At 45.3% G+C, this 26,046-nt stretch overlaps 1 protein-coding gene across 3 annotated transcripts in view; it reads left to right on the top strand.

Annotated features, from left to right (window-relative positions):
• The first annotated feature begins 4,206 nt into the window (after positions 1 to 4,206).
• Positions 4,207 to 26,046, top strand: part of LOC115476542 (protein-glutamine gamma-glutamyltransferase 6-like) — a 48,653-nt gene continuing 26,813 nt past the window's right edge. The window contains exons 1-5 of one of the 3 annotated variants that reach the window (XM_030212966.1): positions 4,207 to 4,326; positions 10,350 to 10,494; positions 15,197 to 15,439; positions 22,297 to 22,415; positions 25,596 to 25,724. In XM_030212966.1, the coding sequence (XP_030068826.1) occupies positions 10,362 to 10,494; positions 15,197 to 15,439; positions 22,297 to 22,415; positions 25,596 to 25,724 (624 nt within the window). In that variant the 5' untranslated portion in view covers positions 4,207 to 4,326; positions 10,350 to 10,361. Of the gene's footprint in view, positions 4,327 to 10,320; positions 10,495 to 15,196; positions 15,440 to 22,296; positions 22,416 to 25,595; positions 25,725 to 26,046 lie in introns of all 3 variants that reach the window. The other 2 variants (XM_030212965.1, XM_030212967.1) reach the window with 2 other exon arrangements.

Here is a 26,046-nt window from a genome sequence, read left to right as displayed (position 1 = left end):
GACATTAACAGGGAGCACTTAAACCAGACAGACATGAAAAACGTTAATAACGCACCTCTATGCGCAAGAAATACAAAAATCATATAAGCTTAAATAACCGTTAGTTTGTGCCACATATAAATGGAATGTTCCAGAAATAAGGACATTCAGAGACAGGTCTTAAAAAAATCTCTGCTTACATTCAAGTTTCAAAAACAAGCAACGTAGCAAATATGCTGCTCATATTTGTACTTTGAGGTGTGTTCTATAAGTAGCTCCTAAAAATCAGTGCTGAAAGTTTAACACGTTTAAGGCCAGATTCTATATATTTTATTTTATTTATTTACTAGTAAAAAAGCCCCGTTTCTGATGCAAATGAAACGGGGGCTAGCAAGGTTTTCTTCTGTGTGCATGTGGGAGTGTGTGTGTGTCCCTGCCCTCTGCCCTCTCTCCCTTCCCCTGTGCTATCTGTCCCCTCCCCCCTCCGGAGTCGAGTCCTTCAGTGTTAAGTTTCCTGCTGTGCTGTGTTTGTGTTACAGAGATAGTGAGGGCTTCTGCCCTCTCTCCCCTCTCCCTTCTGAGTCCTTCTCTGTTACAGAGAGAGCGATTTGATTTCGTGCTTTGCTGTGTTTTCCTTCACTGTTTGTGTTACAGAGAGAGCGAGGGCGGGGCAGACACTCATGGGGAAACCGGATATCTCTCCCCCTTCACACTTCCAGCTGGAGGCTTCATTTAGAACGCTGGTGGTGCCTTTTATATAGAGAGATTATTACATTTGTACCCCGCGCTTTCCCACTCAAAGCAGGTTCAATGTGGCTTACATAATAAAATGGATTACAGAGTATTGATAGAGAAAATATTAGTTAATTGAAGCGGAGTAATAAAAAGAGATAGGTAGGCAGAGATGGGGAAGGGTGAAGGGAGTATGAGAGGTATGAGCAAGGGGTAGATGAGCATTGGAGGAGGGGTAGAGGAGGCGGGAGGGGGATAGTTATAGCGTGCCTAGAGATCTGCCCCAAAATCCAAGCGGATTCTATAATACCTCATGTAACTTAATTGGCTTAAGCAGCTAAACAGCACTTAATAAGCGCTAATGAGCACTGTTCGGCACTAATTAGAATTCATGCTCACAACTCACTAAGTATAGTCTGTAACGCCGTGCGCCTCATTTCTAACGTGAGCAGGTAAAAAGGGGCATGGTTGTGGGTGGGGAAGTAGGTGTTTCATGAGCGTTCTGGATTTTTCGTGCATAGTTATAGAGTGGAGGAGTGGCCTAGAGGTTAGAGTGGTGGACTTTGGTCCTAAGGAACTGAGTTCAATTCCCACTTCAGGCACAGGCAGCTCCTTGTGACTCTGGGCAAGTCACTTAACCCTCCACTGCCCCAGGTACAAATAAGGACCTGTATATACTATGTAAGCTGCATTGAGCCTGCCATGAGTGGGAAAGCGCGGGGTACAAATGTAACAACAACATGGAATGTTGCTACTATTGAGATTCTGTTGCTACTATTTGAGATTCTACATGGAATGTTAATGTTGCTATTCCACTAGCAACATTCCATGTAGAAGCCTGCACTTGCAGCCACGCAGGCTTCTACATGGAATGTTGCTAGTGGAGGAGTCGCCTAGTGGTTAATGTGGTGGACTTTGGTCCTGGGGAACTGAGTTTGATTCCCACGTCAGGCACTCTGGGCAAGTCACTTAACCCTCCATTGCCCCATGTAAGCCGCATTGAGCCTGCCATGAGTGGGAAAGTGCGGGGTATAAATGTAACAAAAAAATATGGCCCACAGTGTGTGCGAATCTATGTGCCAGGATTTACAACACATGTTCATTGGTGTAAATGGATGTGCTTAGATTTAGGCGCTGAAATATCAACTATGCATATTCTATATACTGCGCCTAAATCTAGGCGCCATTTATAGAATATGCTTAGTCGGCACTGATATCACTGCCAATTTGTTTTAGACACCATATATAGAATCTCCCTCTTAGCGTGAGTCCTTTACAGAATCACGCTTAGGCATAAACTCTTAGGCCTACGCTTACAGGCTTAAATGCTGGAACCTACAGATAGGCACAGTTTTGCCATATTGTATATCAATGCGCATAACATTTGGAAATGCCCCTATTCTTCACCCTCAAGTGTGTATGCCTGATAGGATTTAGGAGCACATCGTTATAGAACACGATATGCGTGTAAATAGGGTTACCATATGGCTCCAGAAAAAGGAGTGGAAAGAACAGCGAAGATGACTAAAATAAAAATTAAAAAAATAGAAAATAATAAAAAGAAAAAAAGGAAAAATGAATCTTAAATTCAATCCGTGTCTCTCGCTGTTGGAGTCCACTTAGGCTTCCCCTAAATTGCGCCGCGGGTTTCAGTGCTTTAGCGATGGGGGCTGCTGGGAAAAACAAGTTGGGTTGGGTCTTTTGTGTTAGCTGAGCAAAGCAATATTATCAGAGACGTCAGCATCTTGTAGTCATTAAATAGCGCCTATAAAGAACAATTGAGTGCAACATGAGCATTACCGATGTCTGCGTTCATAGACTGTTGTGAATTCAAGGCGGGCAACTTTAACCCAAGTCCCTGATGAAAGCACTGAAACCCGCGGCGTCGGGCGCAATTTAGGGGAAGCCTAAGTGGACTCCAACAGCGAGAGACACGGATTGAATTTAAGATAAGTTTTTTAGAAGTTTTGCACTTAGAGCACGTATATTTTTCAGCACTTTTGGAGCGTGTTTGCAACAGCACCATAAAAATAGTCAATTAAGGGATGACCCAATGAAGAGAGGCTATGCCACTAGGCAAGAAGTTATGAAGTTGCCTTAAAGTGGTATCTTCCGAGGGTTCCCAAACCAATATACAATTATATGTATTTTTATTTAATACAAGATGTTTGGGTTTTGTGATAACTAAAATAAAAAACATCCCATAGGTAGGCTGTTTGCATATATATAGTTCTCATCTTTGGATTGGTGAAGAGCGTGATTGAATTTACCAAAGATTTTTTGTAGTTTGGAGATCTCAAGTGGTTTCAGCTAGTGGAATAGCAACATTCCATGTAGAATCTCAAATAGTAGCAAGAGTGGAGGAGTGGCCTAGTGGTTAGGGTGGTGGACTTTGGTCCTGAGGAACTGAGTTCAATTCCCACTTCAGGCACAGGCAGCTCCTTGTGACTCTGGGCAAGTCACTTAACCCTCCATTGCCCCATGTAAGCCGCATTGAGCCTGCCATGAGTGGGAAAACGCGGGGTACAAATGTAACAAAAAAAAAAAAACCAAAAAGGCTATTGAAATTAACCCTTCTATCGATGGTCAGAGGCTAACGAGAAAAAGAAAGACATGTGCAAGGAGTATGGATTGAGTATTTCAAACATCAGTCTGGGTTTCATACAGATTTCCTCCAGTAAGCCAAATACGTGTTACTGTGGTGAAACAGAGGTCATGGAAAACTTGGAACTGGAAGAATCAAGCACTGTGAAGGGCATTTGACAGTACTACAGACCAGTGGTGTAGCCACAGGTGGGCCTGGGTGGGCTGGGGCCCACCCATTTAGAGCTCAGGCCCACCCATCAGTAGCACATGTTTGTTTAGCAGTAGCTGGTGGGGATCCCAAGCTCCGCCAGCTGAAGACTTCCCCCTGATAGTAATGAAAACGCTACTCTCCATGATACTGGAACCTGGACATGCTCAGTTTTCAGCGTATGCCTGCTGCAGATGGCCAAGGTGGAAAGAAGTGTTTTCCCACCAGCTGAGATATTTTTTTCATGGTGGTGGGGGAGGGAGAACACTTGGTGCCCACCCACTTCTTGCCCAGGCCCACCCAAAATCTGTTGTTTGGCTACGCCCCTGCTACAGACTGGATCATTCATTCCATATGCCATATTCTGAAAAACCCAACTACCTTCTTGGAATGATAGAGAAGCAGGTGAAGCCTATGAGAGAACTGAGCTACGCTCAATGTGACCTGTTCTTTTTTCCTAGTCATGGCTCATGTACTGTCATTAAAAAAAGGTGTCATGTTTTAGTCACCATTAACTCTTCATCATTTAGATTCTGCACATGAATAACATCCAGTTAATGGGAATTCTCCGCCCGTAACCACTCCCAAATGTGACAAAATATTATGTCTGAGACTCAGGAAGGGTGGACAAATAAAATGTTTGCGGCTGGATGTCTCGCCCTGAACTCATTTAAATTTCAGTCTTACAACGTACAGGAAAAGGCTGTAGATTTTTTATTTGCAGGACTTCATTGGAAGTGGCACTACCTAATTGGAAGTCCATCTATGAGTGTAAATTAAAAGCAAAGAGCTCACCAGGCAACAGCCAGCCATCATGGCAGGTAGGTAATGGCAATCTCTTTCTCTGCATTTGCCACTAGGTTCCTGGTCACAATCAGAAAAAATGACCATGTTCAATAGATGTAAACTTTTTTTTTCCATTTTTCAACCTATAGTAACTTTAGATGCCATATTATATTCCAGGTTGATGTGCAGAAATGTATTTGCCCTTGAAAAAGAAGCTGGATTTTTTTTGCAGATCCTGATATATCTTATTTGACCAACATATAATACTTTTGAGATGACATATGACCCTTCTCAGAACGGACATATCTGCCTTGCGAAGATCATGGACAGTAGGAGCTTTGGATGATTCTTAGGACGGTCCAACAAAAGATATGGCGTTCTTCTGTACAAACAGATTTCAGACTACAGAATATCCTAGCATACGAGGATTCAAGTATGCGTTCAGCTATCCTGCGGATTCCGTATATGTGCAGGCACCCAAGATGCGTGTGCAAATTAATTGAGTAGCGAACCCTTAACTGTCAATAACTGGGGGCTAACAACCAATTATTTCGTGTTAACTGGTACTCACTAAAATCTGGCTTTGCACTATTCTAGAAGGAATGGCACCTAGCTCTCCTTGCACATAACTCAAAAGGGGAATGGCCACGGGCGTGTCAGGGGCATTGTGAAAATTTGCACAAGTAATGATAGAATATAGCCTCAGGGCGCCTAAGTCTGTGTAAGTCTGGTGTAAGTCTGGCCCCTAAAGTTAAGACATGGGAATCAGTGCTTAAGTGTGATTTCTATGAGGGACCCTGTATAGAATTGTGCTTGGTGTTACGATTTTTTTCCTGTGCCAAATTTTGAGCATCATTTATTCAATTCCCTCCTATTGTATGGAATAAGGAAGCAGTAGAGAAATAGTTTCAAATAAATAGATATGCATTGTATTAGAAAGAAGATTATTTAATGAAATGGATAGCAGAGCATTCTACAAAACATCACTCAGTTGAAGTCATAGTAGGACAATGGGACAAGCTAGTAAAACTATTATAATACAACTAGTAAAACAGGCCCGTTTCTGACACTAATGAAACGGGCGCTAGCAAGGTTTTCCTCAGAGTGTGTATGTTTGAGAGAATATGTGTGAGATTGACTGTGTGTGAGAGAGAGAGAGAGTGAATGTGCGAGTGTGTGTGTGTGTGACAGAGAGTGAGACTGCTGGGTGTGAGTGTGTCTCCTCTGTCCCCCCCTCCAGCTACCCAGCGATTCTCCTCTCTCCCCTGCTCCCCCTCCAGCCACCCAGCGATTCTACTTTTTCCCTTGCCCCCCTCTAGCCACCCACCGACCGATGCTCTTCTCTCCCCTGCCCCCCCTCCAGCCACCCACCGAGTCTCCTCTGTCCCCTGCTCCACCTCCAGTCACCCAGCGAGTCTCCTCTGTTCCCTGCCCCCCCTCCAGCTACCCAGCGATTCTCCTTTTTCCCTTGCCCCCCTCCAGCCACCCAGCGATTCTCCTATCTCCCCTGCTCCCCTCCAGCCACCCAGCGATTCTCCTTTTTCCCTTGCCCCCCCCCCTCCAGCTACCCAGCGAATCTCCTCTCTCCCCTGCCCCTCTCCAGCCACCCAGTGATTGTCCTATCTCCCCTGCCCCCCCTCCAGCCACTCCTCCACTTTAATCAGCATATATTAAATTCCCCCCATGTACTACAGAAAAGCACCGAACACATCCTATATAATAAAGCGCACCTCCAGCGTTCTCCTGGGGGGGGCGCGGCATTGCGGCGAGGGCGGCAGGGACGGGGCCTTGTGCTGCTGTGCGGTTGGTCAGTGCTGCGGGTGAAGTACCCGGAACTACATGTCGTCAATTGAGGAGATGGAGCCTTACAGAGCGCACGAATGCTTCAAGGCTTGAAGGCTTCACTTTCTCGGCTTCAGAACGTTGGCGGTGCGTTTCATTATATAGGATAGGATATTATGGCACCACCAAACTGGAAAGAGATATATGGAATTATTCTGGTTATTGTGTAGCAGAAATTACAACGAATAATCTTATCTATGTTGACAATGACTAAAATATATGCTGACATTTAACAGGAAGCCACTGTTATTAAAATATGGAACTTACTTTGTTGAAGGTTTCCACAGACAAATATCAAAGTTTTAAAGAAACTGAAAGTACATACACATGGATAGTTTACAAACACGCATGGGACAAACATAAAGGAATCCTGTTCAGAAGGAATGGATCCTAAGGAGCTTAGCTGAGATTGGGTGGCAGAGCCGGTGGCGGGAGGCGGGGATAGTGCTGGGCAGACTTATACGGTCTGTGCCAAAGCCGGTGGTGGGAGGAGGGGCTGGTGGTTGGGAGGTGGGGATAGTGCTGGTCAGACTTATACGGTCTGTGCCAAAGCCGGTGGTGGGAGGAGGGGCTGGTGGTTGGGAGGCGGGGATAGTGCAGGGCAGACTTATACGGTCTGTGCCAAAGCCGGTGGTGGGAGGAGGGGCTGGTGGTTGGGAGGTGGGGATAGTGCTGGTCAGACTTATACGGTCTGTGCCAAAGCCGGTGGTGGGAGGAGGGGCTGGTGGTTGGGAGGCGAGGATAGTGCAGGGCAGACTTATACGGTCTGTGCCAAAGCCGGTGGTGGGAGGAGGGGCTGGTGGTTGGGAGGTGGGGATAGTGCTGGTCAGACTTATACGGTCTGTGCCAAAGCCGGTGGTGGGAGGAGGGGCTGGTGGTTGGGAGGCGAGGATAGTGCTGGGCAGACTTATAAGGTCTGTGCCAGAGCCAGTGGTGGGAGGCGGGGCTGGTGGTTGGGAGGTGGGGATAGTGCAGGGCAGACTTACACGGTCTGTGCCAGAGCCGGTGGTGGGAGGAGGGGCTGGTGGTTGGGAGGCGGGGATAGTGCAGGGCAGATTTATACGGTCTGTGCCAAAGCCGGTGGTGGGAGGAGGGGCTGGTGGTTGGGAGGTGGGGATAGTGCTGGTCAGACTTATACGGTCTGTGCCAAAGCCGGTGGTGGGAGGAGGGGCTGGTGGTTGGGAGGCGAGGATAGTGCTGGGCAGACTTATAAGGTCTGTGCCAGAGCCAGTGGTGGGAGGCGGGGCTGGTGGTTGGGAGGTGGGGATAGTGCTGGGCAGACTTATACGGTCTGTGCCAAAGCCGGTAATTTGTACAGCGCTGCGTAACCCTAGTAGCGCTCTAGAAATGTTAAGTAGTAGTAGTAGTAGTAGTAGTGGGAAGAGGGGCTGGTGGTTGGGAGGCGTGGATAGTGCTGGGCACACTTACACGGTCTGTGCCCTGAAAATGACAGGTACAAATCAAGGTAAGGTATACACAAAAAGTAGCACATATGAGTTTATCTTGTTGGGCAGACTGGATGGACCATGCAGGTCTTTTTCTGCCATCATCTACTATGTTACTATGTATATATCGTAACTCTGCCCTGCTTTGCCCCAGAAATACTTACAATCTGACCCTGTCTTTCCATGCAGCTACTTTTCTTGCATGTATATCGCCATGTAATTTTATAATAGCTTGGGAATATTGATGGAAAATAAAACTTTTCTCTCACTGAGTGCCTTTCCCCAATTTTCACACAAAGCTCCTTTTTTGTGTGGCTTTTGAGCCAACTAAGCTATTGAATATTTAGCCCCAAGGTGGCAATTCTATAAGTGGGCTTTTAGGCTCCCCGGTGCACTGAGGTGAGAGTCTGTGATTCCCAAAGCTGGTCCTGGAGGCACCCCAGCCAGTCAGGTTTTCAGGATATCCACAATGAATATTCATGAAAGAGATTTGCATATAGTGGAGGCAGGGCATGCAAATCTCTCTCATGAATATTCATTGTGGATATCCTGAAATAATAGACTGGCTGGGATGCCTCCAGGACCAGGTTTGGGAATCACTGATATAACAGATCTGGGCTCAGACATGGGAAGCAACTGCTTGCCCTGGGATTTGTAGCATGGAGTGTTGCCATGATTTGGGTTTTTGCCAGGTACTTGTGACCTGGCTTGGCCACTGTTTGGAAAACAGGATACTGGGCTAGATGGACCATTGGTCTGAACCAGTATGGCTACTCTTATGTTCTTATTTGAGACAGACATGGGAAGCAACTGCTTGCCCTGGGATTTGTAGTATGGAATCTTGCTATTCTTTGTGGCTCTATATGGAATGTTGCTACTCTGAGATTCTGCATGGAATCTTGTCACTCTTTAGGATTCCAGAATCTTGCTATTCTTTGGGGTTCTACATGGATTGTTGCTACTCCTTGAGATTCTGAGTGGAATCTTGTTACTCTTTAGGATTCCAGAATTTTGCTGTTCTTTGGGGCTCTACATGGAATGTTGCTACTCTTTGAGATTCTGCATGGAATCTTATTGCTCTTTAGGATTCCAGAATCTTGCTATTCTTTGGGGTTCTACATGGAATGTTGCCACGATTTGGGTTTCTGCCAGGTACTTGTGACCTGGCTTGGCCACAGTTTGAAAAACGGGATACTGGGCTAGATGGATCATTGGTCTGACTCAATATGGCTACTCTTATGTTCACCCAGATTCCACATAAGCACATAAGCACCGCCATACTGGGAAAAGTCCAAGGGTCCATCAAGCCCAGCATCCTGTCTCTGACAGCGGCCAATCTAGGCTTCAAGAACCTGGCAACCCCCCCCCCCCCCCCCCCCCAAAAAAAAAAAATAATAAAATGAAATAAAATAATAATGTTCAATGGACTTTACCTTCAGGAATCTGTCCAAACCCCCCTTAAACTCCGTAAGGCCAGCCGCTGCCACCACATACTCCAGCAACGAGTTCCAGAGTCCAACTACACGCTGAGTAAAGAAAAACTGAATACTAGTATAACTAAGCTATGTGTCTGTAGCTACACCAGTTATAGACCTTCAGTAACTGTGAGTGCTTAAATGCAGAAGGATGCACGTAACTTACAATATTCTGTAAGGTTCCCGCATAAGTGGCAACACCACCCGTACTCCTCCCATGTAAACCTCCCCCTTTGCATTTATGCACTGTGGGGCCCTTTAACTAAGCAGCGGTAAGACAACTGTGGGCTTACCATACACTGATCTGGGACTACCACACCTAAATTTACACGCGGAGGGGTCTTTATTCTGTAATTATGCGTGTGACTGAAAATTCTACTCCTAAATGCTGATGACCATCCTTTTTCCACACCCCCTTTTTTGGGCTTCACGTAAATTTTAGGGGCGTATGACGCGCCTAAAGTTAGGCACACCTCACCCAATTAAATCTAATGTGCCAATAATTGCTTGTGAAAAAGCCAATTATTGGCACTAATTGGCTCGCTATTCAAATAAATTGCACTTGCTGATTGGGATTGCGCCTAAATTTGCACGCACAATTTTCAGTGACCGTTACAGAATCAGGGGGATGGTGCATACATTTGCGCACACAATTTAATTGATCTGCCAGCCCTTAACTAACAACTAATTATTGTAGTTCACTGACATCGATTAGAATTTTCACTCCCAACTGGTTGCGCACTATTCTATAAGGCTTGTTGCCTAACTCTCTTAGCACAGATCTTAAAAGGGGGTGTGGCTAGGGGGCAGGTCAAGGACATTTCAAAAAGTGGCGCACGGAATTACAGAATTTGCCAGAAGCACACCTAAGTTGAGCACCAGCCTTTACAGCTGCTTTTAGAAGGAATAAGTATGGTGCCCAAAAGTTAAGCGCCGGATCCATGCCGAACGCTATTCTTTAAAGGGCGCACTCCCCGAAATTTTGGTGCCATTTATTGAATTCTCTCCTACATGTCCACTTACCCATGAAAACGATGGGCATTCTGTACGTTTGTGAACGCAAGGGGCATGCAAATGTGGCACCCGGTTATAGAATTGCCCTTCGCGTGCTTAACATACAAGCATGAGATTGAGAGTACGCAAGAAAAGTGATTTGCGTGTGTAGAGAAAAATCTCATGAGTGACCAGGCCTAAGAGATGGCGTTTTAGTGGAAGAATTACAGTAAAATTCATGAAGGTACAACTTTTATTCAATCTTCTTTTACAGCTCTTAAAGTGAGGAACTATGATTTGCAGCTCATTTCAAATATGGTGGCACACCATACTGATTACTACAACAGCTCAGACCTGATAGTAAGGAGAGGACAGTCATTTAGTATCACGCTGAATTTCAACAGACCTATCAGCAAAGGTGACACACTTCATTTTGTTGCAGTAACAGGTATGTAAAACTGTCATTGCAGCAGGTAATCTGTATCACATGTATGTCATCAGGCTCACTTTAGGGGCCCTTTTAGGGGCATAAGATTTTGCACTTACTGCATCTTAGAGCAAATAATTTAGGGGTCCTTTTTTATTGTTCATAATTTTTATTAATTTTATATACTTATTACAGAGATTATCATACTGCAAAAGTGTAATACAGCCATTAAATAATAATACAGGAAAATTATAATTGAAAAACGTCCTAATAAAGACAAAGTTTGGCTTCCTTAGACCTCAATAATAGGGGGGTAGGAATTAGTGAAGATAACACAATCATAATATATAAATAAAAATTAATATGGTTCCGTCAGTCCCATATATATCTCAACTCTATCGTTGTTTATTGTCTAGGAAGGTCTGAAGCTGATCAGGCATATAATATATATATTTAACTTGATTTAACCTGATGACACATTTACAGGGATAAGCCAGGAGGAAAGAACCTCCCAATTCCAAAACTTTTGACCTCATAGAGAGAAACATTTTACGTTTTTCTTGTGTAAACTTAGTCACATCCGGGTAAAGCCAGATCTTCTGGCCAGCAAATACACGGTTAGTTGATTTAAAGTAAAGACGCATTACTGCATTTAAATCCTGTTGAAATACAAAAGAAATTATCAACGTCCCCCTTTCAGATGGTTCTTCAATTGTTTGCTCCAAAATGGCTGTGACATTTTGTAAATCTATTGAATTCTCTGTCCCAACTTTTTTCATCGTGCTTGGTATGTAATAAATCTTGTTCAAAGGAGGAAATACTTCTTGGGGAAAATTTAAGTTTTCTTTTAAGTATCTCTGGAACGTATCTTTTGGGGGTACTCCCAATATTCTAGGAAAATTCAATATTCGGAGATTTAATCTCCTATTAAAGTTCTCTACTTGTTCCAATTTTCTTCTAATTTCCATATTATCTTTTATCACAGCCATTTTAAAATCATCAGTTTGCTTTGTCTCTCTCTGTAAGGCATCAATCTTAGAAGAAAAGTCTTGTTTTGCCATATCTAAGGAGTTTTTTCACTTCCTGCACATTCAAACTCAGAGTCTTTACCTCGTCCGAAGATTGTCTCAGGGTTTTTTCTATTTCCAGTAACTTCAGCCAGATCTTACCCAGGCTCACCTCTGTCTCTCCTGCAGCTGCAGATATCCTTACAGAGTTGGACTCTGAGCTCTTCGGAATCACCCTTTCCGGGATCCGAAAGAAACCCCGTCCCGCTCAAGGCAGTTGCAGGGCAAGGAGGCGTCGTAGAGAAAGGCGGGGAGAGAGATATTTCTGTTTCCTGCGGGGGGATCGCTTCACCGGTCCCTCCCGCTAAGGACTCCGCTCCGCTTCTTCGGGACAATGCGGGGAAGAAGCGCTCCAAACCTCCACTTGCCGGTGTGGACGTCGCGGGGTGAAGGGGAACCCCCCGGATCGTCCCCTTACGTTTAGTATGCGGCATATCTCAAAAGCAGGTATTTAAATCAAATTTCAGCAGTTAGTAGGCAGGAGCTCGCTTCTAACACCACCGCTCACGGCGCCATCTTGACACGCCCCCCAAACCTTTAGGGGTCCTTTTAGTAAGCTGCGGCAGTAGCGTAGCCAGAGTTTAATTTTTAGATGGGCCTGGAGGTGGACTGGATGGGCAGAGGCCTCGCATTTCTTCTCCACCCACTAACACCCCCCCCCCCCCCCGTGACAGCCCCATGCACATGGTCAGTTCTGGTCATTTTTACTGACCTGAAGCGCCGTTCTCCCTCCAGCACCGGCGATTCCCATAGCCAGCCTTCTGCCGGCGCGCGTCGTCGAAGCCTCTTCTCAGGTGCGTCCCATCCCGCCTACTCTGCAACTTCCTGTTTTCCGCAAAGGTGGGACGCAGGAAGTTGCAGAGTAGGCGGGACGTGCCTGAGAAGAGGCCCCGACGACGTGGACTGGCAGAAGGCTGGCTATGGGAATCGCCGGTGCTGGAGGGAGAACGGCGCTTCAGGGCAGTAAAAGTGAGCAGACCACGCGGATGGGGAGAGCGGGCAGAAGAGACTGGGCGGGGCTGGAGCAAAAGTGGCTGGGCCTGGGCCCGTCTAGGCCCACCCGTGTCTACGCCCCTGAGCTGCAGTAAAAGGGGGCCTGTGCTAGCATTAGCGTGTGTGTTTTGGATATGAGCTGAGGCCCCCTTTTACCACAGCAGGTAAAAGTCTGTCTTTTTCTGAAGAAAAGAAATGGCCATGTGGTAAGTCAAACATTTACCACACAGCCATTTTGGGGGGGGGGGGGGGAGCCCTTAATACCACCCATTGAGATGGCGGTAAGGACTCCTGAGCTAACCCGGCGGTAACCAATGCCCAATAATCACTGGTTAAGTTCCGGTGCTACAAAAATAGGACATATTTTTGTAGCACCAAAAATAGCGCACGCTAGGGGTGGATCTAACGCCAGGCCCTTGTAGCCCGGCGATAGTTCTGGATTGGGCACACGGTAAGCCTGCGATGGGCTTACTGCGCTTAGTAAAAGGGCCCCTTATTGTGCAGTAAGGATAATATGCAGTAAGGTCCATGGTGCAACGTCAACTTGAGTATTGCATTCAAGTCCCTTCGCACTATCTCAAAAAAGATATAGCGGAATTAGAAATGGTTCAAAGAAGAGCGAGCGACCAAAATGATAAAGGGGATGGAACTCCTTTCATGTGAGGAAAGGCTAAAGAGGTTAGGGCTCTTCAGCTTAGAAAAGAGAAGGCTGAAGGGGGATATAATTGAGTTCTAGAAAATCCTGAGTGAAAGGGGAAGTACTACTAACAGTTGATTTTAATATGTCAGTTGTTGATTGGGGTTTCCCTACTGCAGGGTCTTTTAGAAGCAGGGAAATCCTGGATTCTCTACAGCGGGAACTATTCAAGCAGTTGGTAATGGAACCCACTTGGGATGGGGCCACACCTGACTTAGTACTTTCTAATGGGGAGACCGTTTCTGCTGTTATAGTAGGTGATCATCTGGGGGGAGGGGAAAGCAGTGAGCAAAACTGGAAGGAGCTATTCTAAGGAAAGTAAATCAAAGTAAGAGGAAAAGGAGGCCACGTTGGTTCACAAAAGAGGTAGCTGAAAAGGTAAGGAAAAAGCCTTTATAAACTACAAGAGATTGCAGAAAGAGGAAGACAGAGGCAACAATATCTGGAAGGGCTAAGAGAAGCTGGTAGAGTAGTCAGGAAAGCAAAAATGCCAATGAAAGAAAATATAGCAAATACAGCAAAATAGGGGACAAGACAATTTTTTTTAGATATGTTAGTGGTAGGAGGAAGTGCAAAAGTGGCATTGTGAGACTCAAAGGTGAAGGCAAGGAATATGTAGAAGCTGATAAAGATAAGGCGGAATTGTTTAACAAATATTTCTGTTCTATGTTCAATGCTGAAGGGCCGGGAGCAGGACCAATTAAAAGTTACACACTATGTTGTAGAATATAGCTGGATTTCAGCATGAAACACAAGCAGGCTTATTTTTGAAAGAGAAGGTCGCCCATCTTTCGACAGAAATCGGAAGATGGGCGTCCTTCTCCCAGGGTTGCCCAAATCGGCATAATCGAAAGCCGATTTTGGGCACCCTCAACTGCTTTCCATCGCGGGGACGACCAAAGTTCCCAGGGGCGTGTCGGCAGCGTAGAGAATGCGGGACTGGGATGTGCTTAAGAGATGGGTGTCCTCGGCCAATAATGGAAAAAAGAAGGGCGTCCCTGCTGAGCATTTGGCCGACTTTACTTGGTCCATATTTTCTTGCGGCCAAGCCTCAAAAAGGTGCCCGAACTGACCAGATGACCACCGGAGGGAATTGGGGATGACCTCCCCTTACTCCCCAGTGGTCACCAACCCCCTCCCACCCTAAAAAAAACTTTAAAACATTTTTTGCCAGCCTGTATGCCAGCCTCAAATGTCATACCCAGCTCTATGACAGCAGTATGCAGGTCCCTGGAGCAGTTTTAGTTGGTGCAGTGCACTTCAGGCAGGCGGACCCAGGCCCACCCCCCCCCCCCCACCTGTTACACTTGTGGTGGTAAATGTGAGCCCTCCAAAACCCACCAGAAACCCACTGTACCCGTAAGGGCTATGGTAGTGGTGTACAGTTGTGGTGAGTGGGTTTTGGGGGAGCTCAGCACACAAGGTAAGGGAGCTATGCACCTGGGAGCTTTTTCTGAAGTCCACTACAGTGCCCCCTAGGGTGCCCGGTTGGTGTCCTGGCATGTCAGGGGGACCAGTGCACTACGAATGCTGGCTCCTCCCATGACCAAAGGGCTTGGATTTGGTCGTTTCTGAGATGGGCATCCTCAGTTTCCATTATTGCCGAAAATCGGGGACGACTATCTCTAGGGATGACCATCTCTAAGGTCGACCTAAATGTGGAGATTTGGGCGTCCCCGACTGTATTATCGAAATGAAAGATGGCCGCCCATCTTGTTTCGATAATACGGGTTTCCCTGCCCCTTCGCGAGGACGTCCTGTGACAATGCCCTCAGGAAAACTTGGGTGCCCTGTTCAATTATGCTCCTCTTTTAGGCCCTTCAAGCTCACAGAAATAAGTATTAAGGCACCCATCTAACTGGAAACAATCTATTTTCTAGTTTTGTTTTAATTTTGGTTTTAATTATTCCACCAGGGCTATGGTTGACTTCATTTCAAAATTCCCCTTCTGTTTTTCCCCCCACAGGGCCTCCTTCTTCAGATTATAATACTAACCCCATCTTCCCTCTTTCCACTTCTGGGAGCAGTGGTTACTGGAGTGCCGTGAATGAAACCAGTGGTTCCAGTAAGGTGAACATCACTCTCTCCAGTCCAGCAAATGCTGTCATTGGATATTACCAACTCAGCATACAGATCTCCACCAAGCGAGGAAAGACCACCTCCTTCAGACTTGGTCACTTCATTCTTCTCTTTAACTCTTGGGCACCAGGTACAAATCAAAGTAGGGTATACACAAAAGTAGCACACATGAGTTTTCTTGTTGGGCAGACTGGATGGACCGTGCAGGTCTTTTTCTGCCGTCATCTACTATGTTACTATGTTATGTTATGTCTTTTAATGTGATTTTCCATCATCAAGCATAAACCAGGATTACGTATCGCTTCATCATTATGTAACCGTCAAAAAATTGCAAATGCTGCACTGAAAAGTAGTACAAAAGGCTAAAAATGTTGGCTTATGAGGTGCTATTATGAGCAGCAATCGCACAGCCTAAGTGAGATTCAGAAAACACTTAATCCTGCATGAGAATGAATTGTCTCCCAGAATACCATAAGTACATAAGTAATGCCACACTGGGAAAAGACCAAGGGTCCATCGAGCCCAGCATCCTGTCCACGACAGCGGCCAATCCAGGCCAAGGGCACCTGGCAAGCTTCCCAAACGTACAAACATTCTATACAATCAAGCCATTGTGACATCACTAATGAGGTTGGCTCTTATTGGTGGAATGAGCCACTATGACATCACAATAGGTTAAACCACGGCTCTATGTAATAAAAGTGAGCCAAGTAGAGGACATAAGTACATAAGTAATGCCACACTGGGAAAAGACCAAGGGTCCATCGAACCCAGCATCCTGTCCACGACAGCGGCCAATCCAGGCCAAGGGCACCTGGCGAGCTTCCCAAACGGGAGGGTCCAAGAAAGCACGAAGGCAGACGGTCTGCAAACTCCAAGATGGAAAACAAAAAGAGCAGATCGTGTGGAAATGAAATGCAATTTATTTAAACAATACAACAATATTTATATGAGTACAAACAGCCCGACACAGGCCGTGTTTCGCCCAACTGGGCTGCTTCAGGGGCTATAAAAGATATGTAAAAAAATAATAAATAAAATTGGTGAGTAATCTGCTATAATATTACATATCTAGGTAACATATATAAAATATATAAAAAATATATACACATACATGTATATGCACGTACAACAGATATATCATGTATATACATACATAAATTTAAAATCATATGTATCTCATAAAACATGCCCTATATATAACACTTATCGCTTGGGCAATACATATATAGAAAACATCATCTAAAATTATATCAAATATTGATAAAACAGAACTCAAAAGAAACCGTCTAACCCCTTTTTAAACTCTGCCAAGCCAACCGCCTTCACCACATAAGTACATAAGTAATGCCACACTGGGAAAAGACCAAGAGTCCATCGAGCCCAGCATCCTGTCCACGACAGCGGCCAATCCAGGCCAAGGGCACCTGGCAAGCTTCCCAAACGTACAAACATTCTATACATGTTATTCCTGGAATTGTGGATTTTTCCCAAGTCCATTTAGTAGTGGTTTATGGACTTGTCCTTTAGGAAACCGTCTAACCCCTTTTTAAACTCTGCCAAGCCAACCGCCTTCACCACATAAGTACATAAGTAATGCCACATTGGGAAAAGACCAAGAGTCCATCGAGCCCAGCATCCTGTCCACGACAGCAGCCAATCCAGGCCAAGGGCACCTGGCGAGCTTCCCAAACGTGCAAACATTCTATACATGTTATTCCTGGAATTGTGGATTTTTCCCAAGTCCATTTAGTAGTGGTTTATGGACTTGTCCTTTAGGAAACCATCTAACCCCATGATTCTGAAAGCTCCTCAATGAAGTCACTGGCCCTCATAATTACTAACATTTTCTGCAATATTGTAATTACCTATAAAGGAGAAACTTCTGTCTGCATTGCCTCTCTGGTTGCAATGAAGGACGGTATGTCAAGTGCAACTAAACTAAACCAAACCATGCACGTGCTGAAGATACAGTTCTTCTGCGCACTGAGAATTAATTTGCTTAAAGGGTTCATTTAGAGCTCCTTTTACTAATGTGCGCTAATGGATTTAGCATGTGCTAATGATTAGCGTGCACTAAATACTGAGAAGCCGATATTCAGACCATGGGAGACAGACCAGCAAACTCCCGCAGACAGCGCTAAAACCGTAAATTCAATGACGGGCCATTTCTGGTGACCGACATTAAATATCTGGTTTATTTTTGTCCATTTTAAAGATAACGGCTAAGCAGCTTATTTTCGAAGGAGATCGCCGGCCATCTTCTGACCTAAATCGGGAGATGGCCGGCCATCTCCTGAAGCCGGACAAATTGGCATAACCAAAAGCCAATTTTGGCCGGCTCGAACTGCTTTCCGTCGCAGAGCCAGCCAAAGTTCGCTGGGGCGTGTCGGAAGGGTAGCGAAGGCGGGACAGCGGCATGCCAGGGCGTGTTTAAGAGATGGGCACCCTCGGCAGATAATGGAAAAAAGAAGGGCGTCTCTGGCGAGAATTTGGTCTACTTTATTTGGTCCCTTTTTTTCAGGTTCAAGTCCCAAAAAAGTGCCCCAACTGACCAGATGACCACTGAAGGGAATCGGGGATCACCTCCCCTGACTCCCCCAGTGGTCACTAACCCCCTCCCACCCTCAAAAAAACAACTTTAAAAACTTTTTTTGCCAGCCTCAAATGTCATACTCAGGTCCATCGCAGCAGTATACAGGTCCCTGGAGCAGTTTTAGTGGGTGCAATGGACTTCAGGCAGGCGGACCCAGACCCATCCACCCCACCTACCTGTTACACTTGTGGTATTAAATGGGACCCCTCCAAACCCCCCCTGAAACCCACTGTACCCACATGTAGGTGCCCCCCTTCATCCATAAGGGCTATGGTAATGGTGTAGAGTTGTGGGGAGTGGATTTGGGGGGGGGGATTTGGGGGGCTCAGCACCCAAGGTAAGGGAGCTATGCACCTGGGAGCTATTTTTTTTTATTTTTAGAAGTGCCCCCTAGGGTTCCCGGTTGGTGTCCTGGCATGTGAGGGGGACCAGTGCACTACAAATGCTGGCCCCTCCCACAACCAAATGCCTTGGATTTGGCCGGGTTTGAGATCGCCGGCCTTGGTTTCCATTATGGGCAAAAACCGAGGCCGGCCATCTCTGACATTTGGGCGGCCCCAACCGTATTATAGAAACGAAAGATGGCCGGCCATCTCGTTTCGAAAATACGATCGGCCCCCGCCCCTTCGCGGCGCCGTCTTCAGAGATGGGCGCCCTTAGAGATGGGCGTCCACGATCGAAAATGCCCCTCCATGTCAATATCGTGACCTACCCTGTTATCTTTAAACTGGCCAAAGAAATACCAGGTTTTCACATGGCCAAATATAGCCGCAAAACTGGCTTTTAAATCAGTGGATAGCTGGTTATATTGGCCAATAAAACCATCTATCTGCCGATTGCTAACTGGGGATATTCAGCGGGGGATAGCCGGTTAAGCACTATTTAACCAGTCAGCAGCCGTTCTGGCTGGTTAAATAGTGCTGAATATCGGAGGGGGGGGGGGGGGGGGGAGTAAGAAGCCTCCTATGAACTGCTTAGTATTTAGCATGTGCTAATTGTGAGTGCGTGCAAAATCCGTTACTGCACCTTAGTAAAAGAAGCCCTTAGTAAAGGTCAGTAAAGTTTTGTACTTGCTGCTCAATCAGGGGGTGTTTCTATTCTATTCTATTTTATTCAGGGCATTTATATCCCGCTAAAATCAATAAAGAGTCTAAGCGGGTTACATAAGTATAAAACATAAATTGAAAAATTAGGAAAGCTTACAAAAATTACTCATTCAAGTATTTATCGAAAAGATAAAGTTTTCAGTCCCTTGCCAAATTATAAATAACTAGAAATCGTACGAAGTTGTACAGGTATGGAATTCCACAACTTAAAGAAAAACAATCATCATGGATTCTTTAATAACAAATTTTCCTAACAGATGGGATCCCCAACAACAAAGCAGAACAGAAATGAGCGCTCCTTAGCAACGCTGGATGAGCTATCAACTGCGGAAGGAGAGAGAAACAGTTCCCCTGCAATATGCTAAACCCCATACAGGCAATCTTAAAAACTATCCGAGCAGAAACTGATCACCATTGCAATCATCTGAGCAGCACTGTCGCATGGTCATAATGTGAATAATCATATATCAATTTAGCTGCGGTATTTTGCAATAATTGCAACGTACTAATTAGTCTTACTTACTAACCTAACTGTGGCAATATTATAGACTGAAGCAGTATATGTGGTAGGAGCAGTGCCGGAGGAAGGGCGGGGCGGTGGGGGCGGTCCGCCCCGGGTGCACGCTGCTGGAGGGTGCAGAGAGCAGCCGCGCGCCTGTCGGCTCCGCTGGTTTCCTGCTCCCTCTGCCCCGGAACAGGTTACTTCCTGTTCCGGGGCAGAGGGAGCAGGGAGCCAGTGGAGCCGACAGGCGCGCGGCTGCTCTCTGCACCCTCCAGCAGCCAAGAATGCACCTGGGGGGGGGGGCTTGATGCACCGGGGAGGGGGGTGTCATTGCACCGGAGGGGGGGGGGTGTCGTGCTGCACAATGGGGGGACGGATGTCGCTGCACCCGGGGGAGGGGGGGTGCGCAGCGGCGATCCACCCCGGGTGGCAGCCAACCTAGGATCGCCACTGGGTACGAGGTCTTAATCTGTATCAGAACTTAGACGCCTAGGCATAGGTCCCAGCTCTGTGGGTGTTGTGAGTGCTTGAATATTCCCCATTTTGAGCAAACTTCTTTCCTGTGAAGGGGGAGCATTCACATGTATTCACTGTAGCCCCCCCCCCCCCCCCAATCATTTTGAAAAGTTGGCTCCCATGCACCTTGGTTCAATTATAGAATACTAGAATAACCTGCTAGTACTCTATAATAGATGGGCACCCAGATGTTAAGCATAGCTATGCTTAACATCTGGGTGCCCATACTTATGCCAGCCATAGAACTGGTATAAGTGGGAGCACCTAAATTGAAGAACATTTTACCAAAACTCACTCAGGGGCCCTTTCACTAAGCCACGTAGGCACCTACATGTGTCAATTTTGAGTTACCGCCCAGCTACCGCATGACCCTTGCGGTCATTTCATTTTTGACGCACGTCCGCTACGCGCGCCAGAAAATAAGTTTTATTTTCTGGCACGTGGCAGAAACTGGGCGGTAATCGTCATTCTACTCGCATAGATGATTACCACACGGTTCAACGCGTGAGACCTTACCGCTAGGTCAATGGCTGGCGGTAAGATCTCAGTCCCAAAATGAACGTGCACCAATTTTTATTTTGCCGCACGTCCATTTTCGGCAAAAATTTTAAAAAGGCCTTTTTTTTTACTAGTGTGCTGAAAAATGGATCTGTGCATGCTCAAAACACACCCCTACATTAGCGGAGACAATTTTTCATCGCACCTTAGTAAAAGTACCCCTCAATTCATCAGCAGCAGTTTTCAGAAAAATAAGTAGCGACTTTTTGACTGAGTCCCCCTGTATTCAAAACCATTTAACTGGTCAGGAATGGCACGTGGCCAGTTAAATGGTACTTAGTCAGCTATCCAGTGATATTCAGAGGGAGACAGCTGGCTATCTCCTGCTGCTGTGGCCTAGTGGTTAGAGCACCAGCCTTATAATCATAAGGTTGCTGGTTCAAATCCCACCTAAGGCAAGTCACTTCAGGGTCAAACTTTGATCAGCGTATAGTGGTTAGCTGGTTATATTGTGCGATATAACCAGCTAGCCGGGAATATTCAGCAGCAGTTAAGTGGCCAAAAGTGGCCACGTGAATAGGTGGAATGTCTTTGGCCAGTGCTGAATATTGACTTGGCTGGTTAACTTCAAATCAGTCAAAAGTAAACTGAAAATTCAAACCTGGTGACCAGAAACGACCTGGCATTGAATATCTAGACTTGACACTGACCGCGGGAGGCAACCTGGCTACTCCTGTGGTCTAAAGATCAGGCCCATTGAGTTTTGCGTAGAGTATTCAACACAAAGTCATTAAAATACCATGGACCGAGTGAGTTTTTGGCCCAGGAATAAGCTACAGTAAATGAATCTTGCCTTGATGAACAAAATTAATCACATAACTCCAGTGCGTTTTTTCCAGCAAAAAAGATGCCGGTTCATAAACGCTAGGTCACCCTTCAGGGGTGGGGTGATCACTGAAGGACCCACCCCACAATAGCCAGGCCTTCTGCAACCAGTCACAGAATCTATGACAAGGCAGAATTGGTGCGTAGAGCCTGAGCTCTTTCATTAAAACTTGGGGTCCATGGGTCAATTTTAGCAGACAATGGAAAAGGTGCCGGTACTCAGTACCCCCTCAAAAAGAGCTCTGCATAACTCAAAACCGACAAAAAATAGACTGAGTGAGTTTTGGAAAAGTGCTCTTCAACTGGGAAATTGTGTACACTCTTTAGAAAGAGGGCGCCCTCTTTTGGAAGGATGTGCACTACTTTAACTAAAACAAAACAAAAATTCTAATGAATGACATGGGAAACTAAACAAAATGAAAATTTGGGGGCTGCATGCTTTAAATATAACGTGTCACTGCCACTGAAAATCAGGCCTAATGTGTCTTTATATTCTAGGATAATGAGCCTGGTTTCCTACCTAGTTTTGATTATTTTATATTTTTAATGCTAGTATTTTTATGAGAAAAGTTTCTTTTTTGTGTGAACTACATTTTAATGTTTTATCTCTGTACACCTCTCTGGGAAATGAATGAAAGTGAAACTAGGTCCCTAAATTTAACTGCTCATTCCTAGTCTCTTTTCAAAGGAGCAGATTTAGGTGTCTAACTCCTAAAGATAAACATTTGGAAAAATAAGGGGTCAGCTTTCAAAAAGGGAAGAACACCTAAAGTCGGACATATTTTGACCAAGTACATGAAGCAGATATTCCACCAAAGCGAGGCCTCAGATCTTCTTCGACAAAGGGACAGATTTAATGGCCCCCTCATATTTTGGTTTTCCAGATGATGACGTATACATAGAGGATGAGGAGGAGAGGAAGGAGTATGTTCTGAATGACCATGGAATCTCTTACTTTGGACATGAAAAACTTATTAGGGAAGAAGGATGGAACTTTGGACAGGTGAGGAGCAAATGGTACCTTCTAGCGCGATCCTGGTTTTAGTTCACTTGAATTCATGGAAATAAAGGATCAATAAGCAGAAGGGATGTGCTCTTGGTTGAGAAGTAGCCTAGTGGTTACAGCACAGGGCTGGTAATCCTACTACTACTATTTAGCATTTCTATAGCGCTACAAGGCATACGCAGCGCTGCACAAACATAGAAGAAAGACAGTCCCTGCTCAAAGAGCTATGTAATAAAAGTGAACCAAGTATAGGACAATCAAGCCATTGTGACATCACTGATGAGGTTGGCTCTTATTGGTGGCCTGAGGCATTATGACATCACAATATTAGCTCTGGTTACAAGAGACTACTACTACTACTTATCACTTCAATAGCGCTACAAGGCATACGCAGCGCTGCACAAACATAGAAGAAAGACAGTCCCTGCTCAAAGAGCTTACAATCTAATAGACAAAAAATAAATAAAGTAAGCAAATCAAATCAATTAATGTGTACAAGAAGGAAGAGAGGAGGGTAGGTGGAGGCGAGTGGTTACAAGTGGTTACGAGTCAAAAGCAATGTTTAAGAGGTGGGCTTTCAGTCTAGATTTAAAGGTGGCCAAGGATGGGGCAATACGTAGGGGCTCAGGAAGTTTATTCCAGGCGTAGGGTGCAGCGAGACAGAAGGCGCAAAGTCTGGAGTTGGCAGTAGTGGAGAAGGGAACAGATAAGAAGGATTTATCCATGGAGCGGAAGTCCTTACCACCTCTTACCACCTAGTGGAGGGGAGGGGAGGGGAGGGGAGGAGTAGCCTAATGGTTAGTGCAGTGGACTTTAATCCGGGAAGTCCTGGTTCAAATCTCACTGTTACTCCTTGTGATCTTAGGCAAATCACTAAGTTGCCCTTTTAGTAAGCCACATAAGTGTCTACGTGCGCCCAACACGTGCCAAAATGGCGTTACCGCCTGACTACCACGTAGCTTGTGCGGTAATTTCATTTTTGGTGCACATCTCATACACGTGTCTGAAAAATATTTTTTTATTTTCGGGCGCGCGTAATGAAAACGCGCCAAGTGGCATTTGATGCGCATAGGTCAATACCACCCAGTTACCGTGTGAGTCTTTACCGCCAGGTCAATGGCTGGCGGTAAGGTCTCAGACCCAAAATAGATGCATGACTATTTTCATTTTGCCGCACGTCCATTTTTTGCAAAAAGAAAGGGGCCTTTTTTTACAGGCGCGCTAAAAAATGGATCGTCGTGCACGCAAAACCCGCACCTACACTACCGCAAGCCATTTTTAGTACACCTTAGTAAAGTAACCCCTAAAACCTCCAGTTCTTCACGTACAAACTTAAGGACCCTTTTACTAAAGCTTAATCGCGCTAACGGACATTAGTAAACACTAACCCCCTAATTCTGTAAAAGGCACCAAACCTTGTGCCTTGATAATGGATCCCGCAGTAATGGCTATGTGCTAATGGGGAAGTTAGCACATAACCATTACAAAAAAAATATGACAAGGTGGCCATTGTACCGCAGTGGTAAAAGTTGCCACAGCACGCTAAAAGTGGCATGACAATAGAGCTGGCCACTTTTTAACGAGACTTGGTAAAAAGACCTCTTACTGATTAGTGGAGAATTAACATGGGAACTCTTACCACCTAGTGGAATGGAGTGGAGTGGAAGGGAAGGGAGGGGAGGAGTAGCCTAGTGGTTAGTGCAGTGGACTTTGATCCTGGGGAACTGAGTTCAATTCACACTGCAGCTCCTTGTGACCCTGGACAAGTCATTTAACCTTCCATTGCCCCTGCTACAAAATAAGTACCTGAATATATGTAAACCACTTTGAATGTAGTTGCAAAAACCTCAGAAAGGCGGTATATCAAGTCCCATTTCCCTTTCCCTATTTGAGATTCTACATGGAATGTTGCTATTCCACTAGGTAAAAATATAGACACAGGGGCACTGGTTCCAATTCTTTTTAGCTCAACTTATAAATACAGAATCAGTTATTCAAAAAGTAAGTCAAAGATTATCTCATATAAAGAGGAAATCGCCTCAAGAATAAGCTCCTCCCAGTAAATTGCAACATGGGATAAAAGCTACACTTTCTTCATCATGGGCGTTTTGCTCAAATTCCTCTTATTTTAAAAAACAAATTTTTTTTTTTTTTTTTTAGGACAGCTCTTCTACCTGCTTAAATTGCTGAATATCGTGGGGTTGAATTTTAAGGATTTTTTTAAGTGATTAAAAGTTGCAATCCACTCTGTACAGAGTGGAGGAGTGGCCTAGTGGTTAGGGTGGTGGACTCTGGTCCTGGGGAACTGAGGAACTGAGTTCAATTCACACTGCAGCTCCTTGTGACTCTGGGCAAGTCACTTAACCCTCCATTGCCCCATGTAAGCCGCATTGAGCCTGCCATGAGTGGGAAAGCGCAGGGTACAAATGTAACAAAAATAAAATAGATACTATTGGAGATTCTACATGGAATGTTGCTATTCCACTAGCAACATTCCATGTAGAAGGCTGTGCAGGCTTCTGTTTCTGTGAGTCTGATGTCCTGCATGTACGTGCAGGACGTCAGACTTGCAGAAGCCTGCGCGGCCACGTTGGTGATGCCGACTCCTACATGGAATGTTGCTAGTGGAATAGCAACATTCCATGTAGAATCTCAAATAGTAGCAACAGTGGAGGAGTGGCCTAGTGGTTAGGGTGGTGGACTTTGGTCCTGGGGAACTGAGTTTGATTCCCCTTTGATTCCCACCTCAGGCACAGGCAGCTCCTTGTGACGCTGGACAAGTCAGTTAACCCTCCTCCATTGCCCCAGGTACAAAATAAGTACCTGTATATGTAAGCTGCATTGAGTCTGCCATGAGTGGGAAAGCGTGGGGTACAAATGTAACTAAAAATAAATAAAATAAAATTCAGAAACAGTGGGCTATAAAACCCTGTATTAAATGAAATGAAATTAAACTGCTAAATTATAACCAATGTTCCTGCTAAGCAGCTGTGAGGGAGTCCTCTCTGATGTTCCTGCTGGTGGTGCTACAATATTGTGCTTTCAATCCTGAGGGACAGTGTAGCTTGAAACTGCTTCGTGAGAATAATGCTTATAATAAACCTATGGTATGTCTAATGACAGCTTTTTAAAATGAGGCATTGCAGTTCATTTTAATTTTCTCTTTTTTTGTTGAAGTTTGAAGAAAACATTTTGAATATCTGCCTTGCTCTACTGGATAGGAACCTGAAGTACCTTGAAGACCCAGTCTTAGACTGCTCCTGCAGGAACAATCCTTTGTATGTGAGCAGGGTAGTGAGTGCCATGGTAAGGACCTGATGTACACATTGTATACTCTAGAAAGGCCATTCTATGAGCTGGCACCCAAATTTAGGTGCTAATAGTGGGCATATGTTACAGAATGCTAGGATGTACACATGTGATTGGCACCAATAATTCACGAGTGGTAGGTGCTAATCTATAACTGGTAAATAAGGAGACATACATGTCAGCAGAGCATGGGTGTATTGCCAATGACACATGCAACTTATAGAGTACAATTAGGTGTGCCTGTTATTATTATTATTATTATTACAATTGTACCCCGCGCTTTCCCACATATTGCAGGCTCAATGCGGTTTACGTGGAG

This window comes from Microcaecilia unicolor, chromosome 8 (genome assembly GCF_901765095.1).
Source record: "Microcaecilia unicolor chromosome 8, aMicUni1.1, whole genome shotgun sequence".
NCBI classification, from domain to species: Eukaryota; Metazoa; Chordata; class Amphibia; order Gymnophiona; family Siphonopidae; genus Microcaecilia; species Microcaecilia unicolor.
The sequence above is the reverse complement of the archived record's forward strand: the minus strand, read 5'-3'. Positions and strand labels throughout refer to the sequence as shown.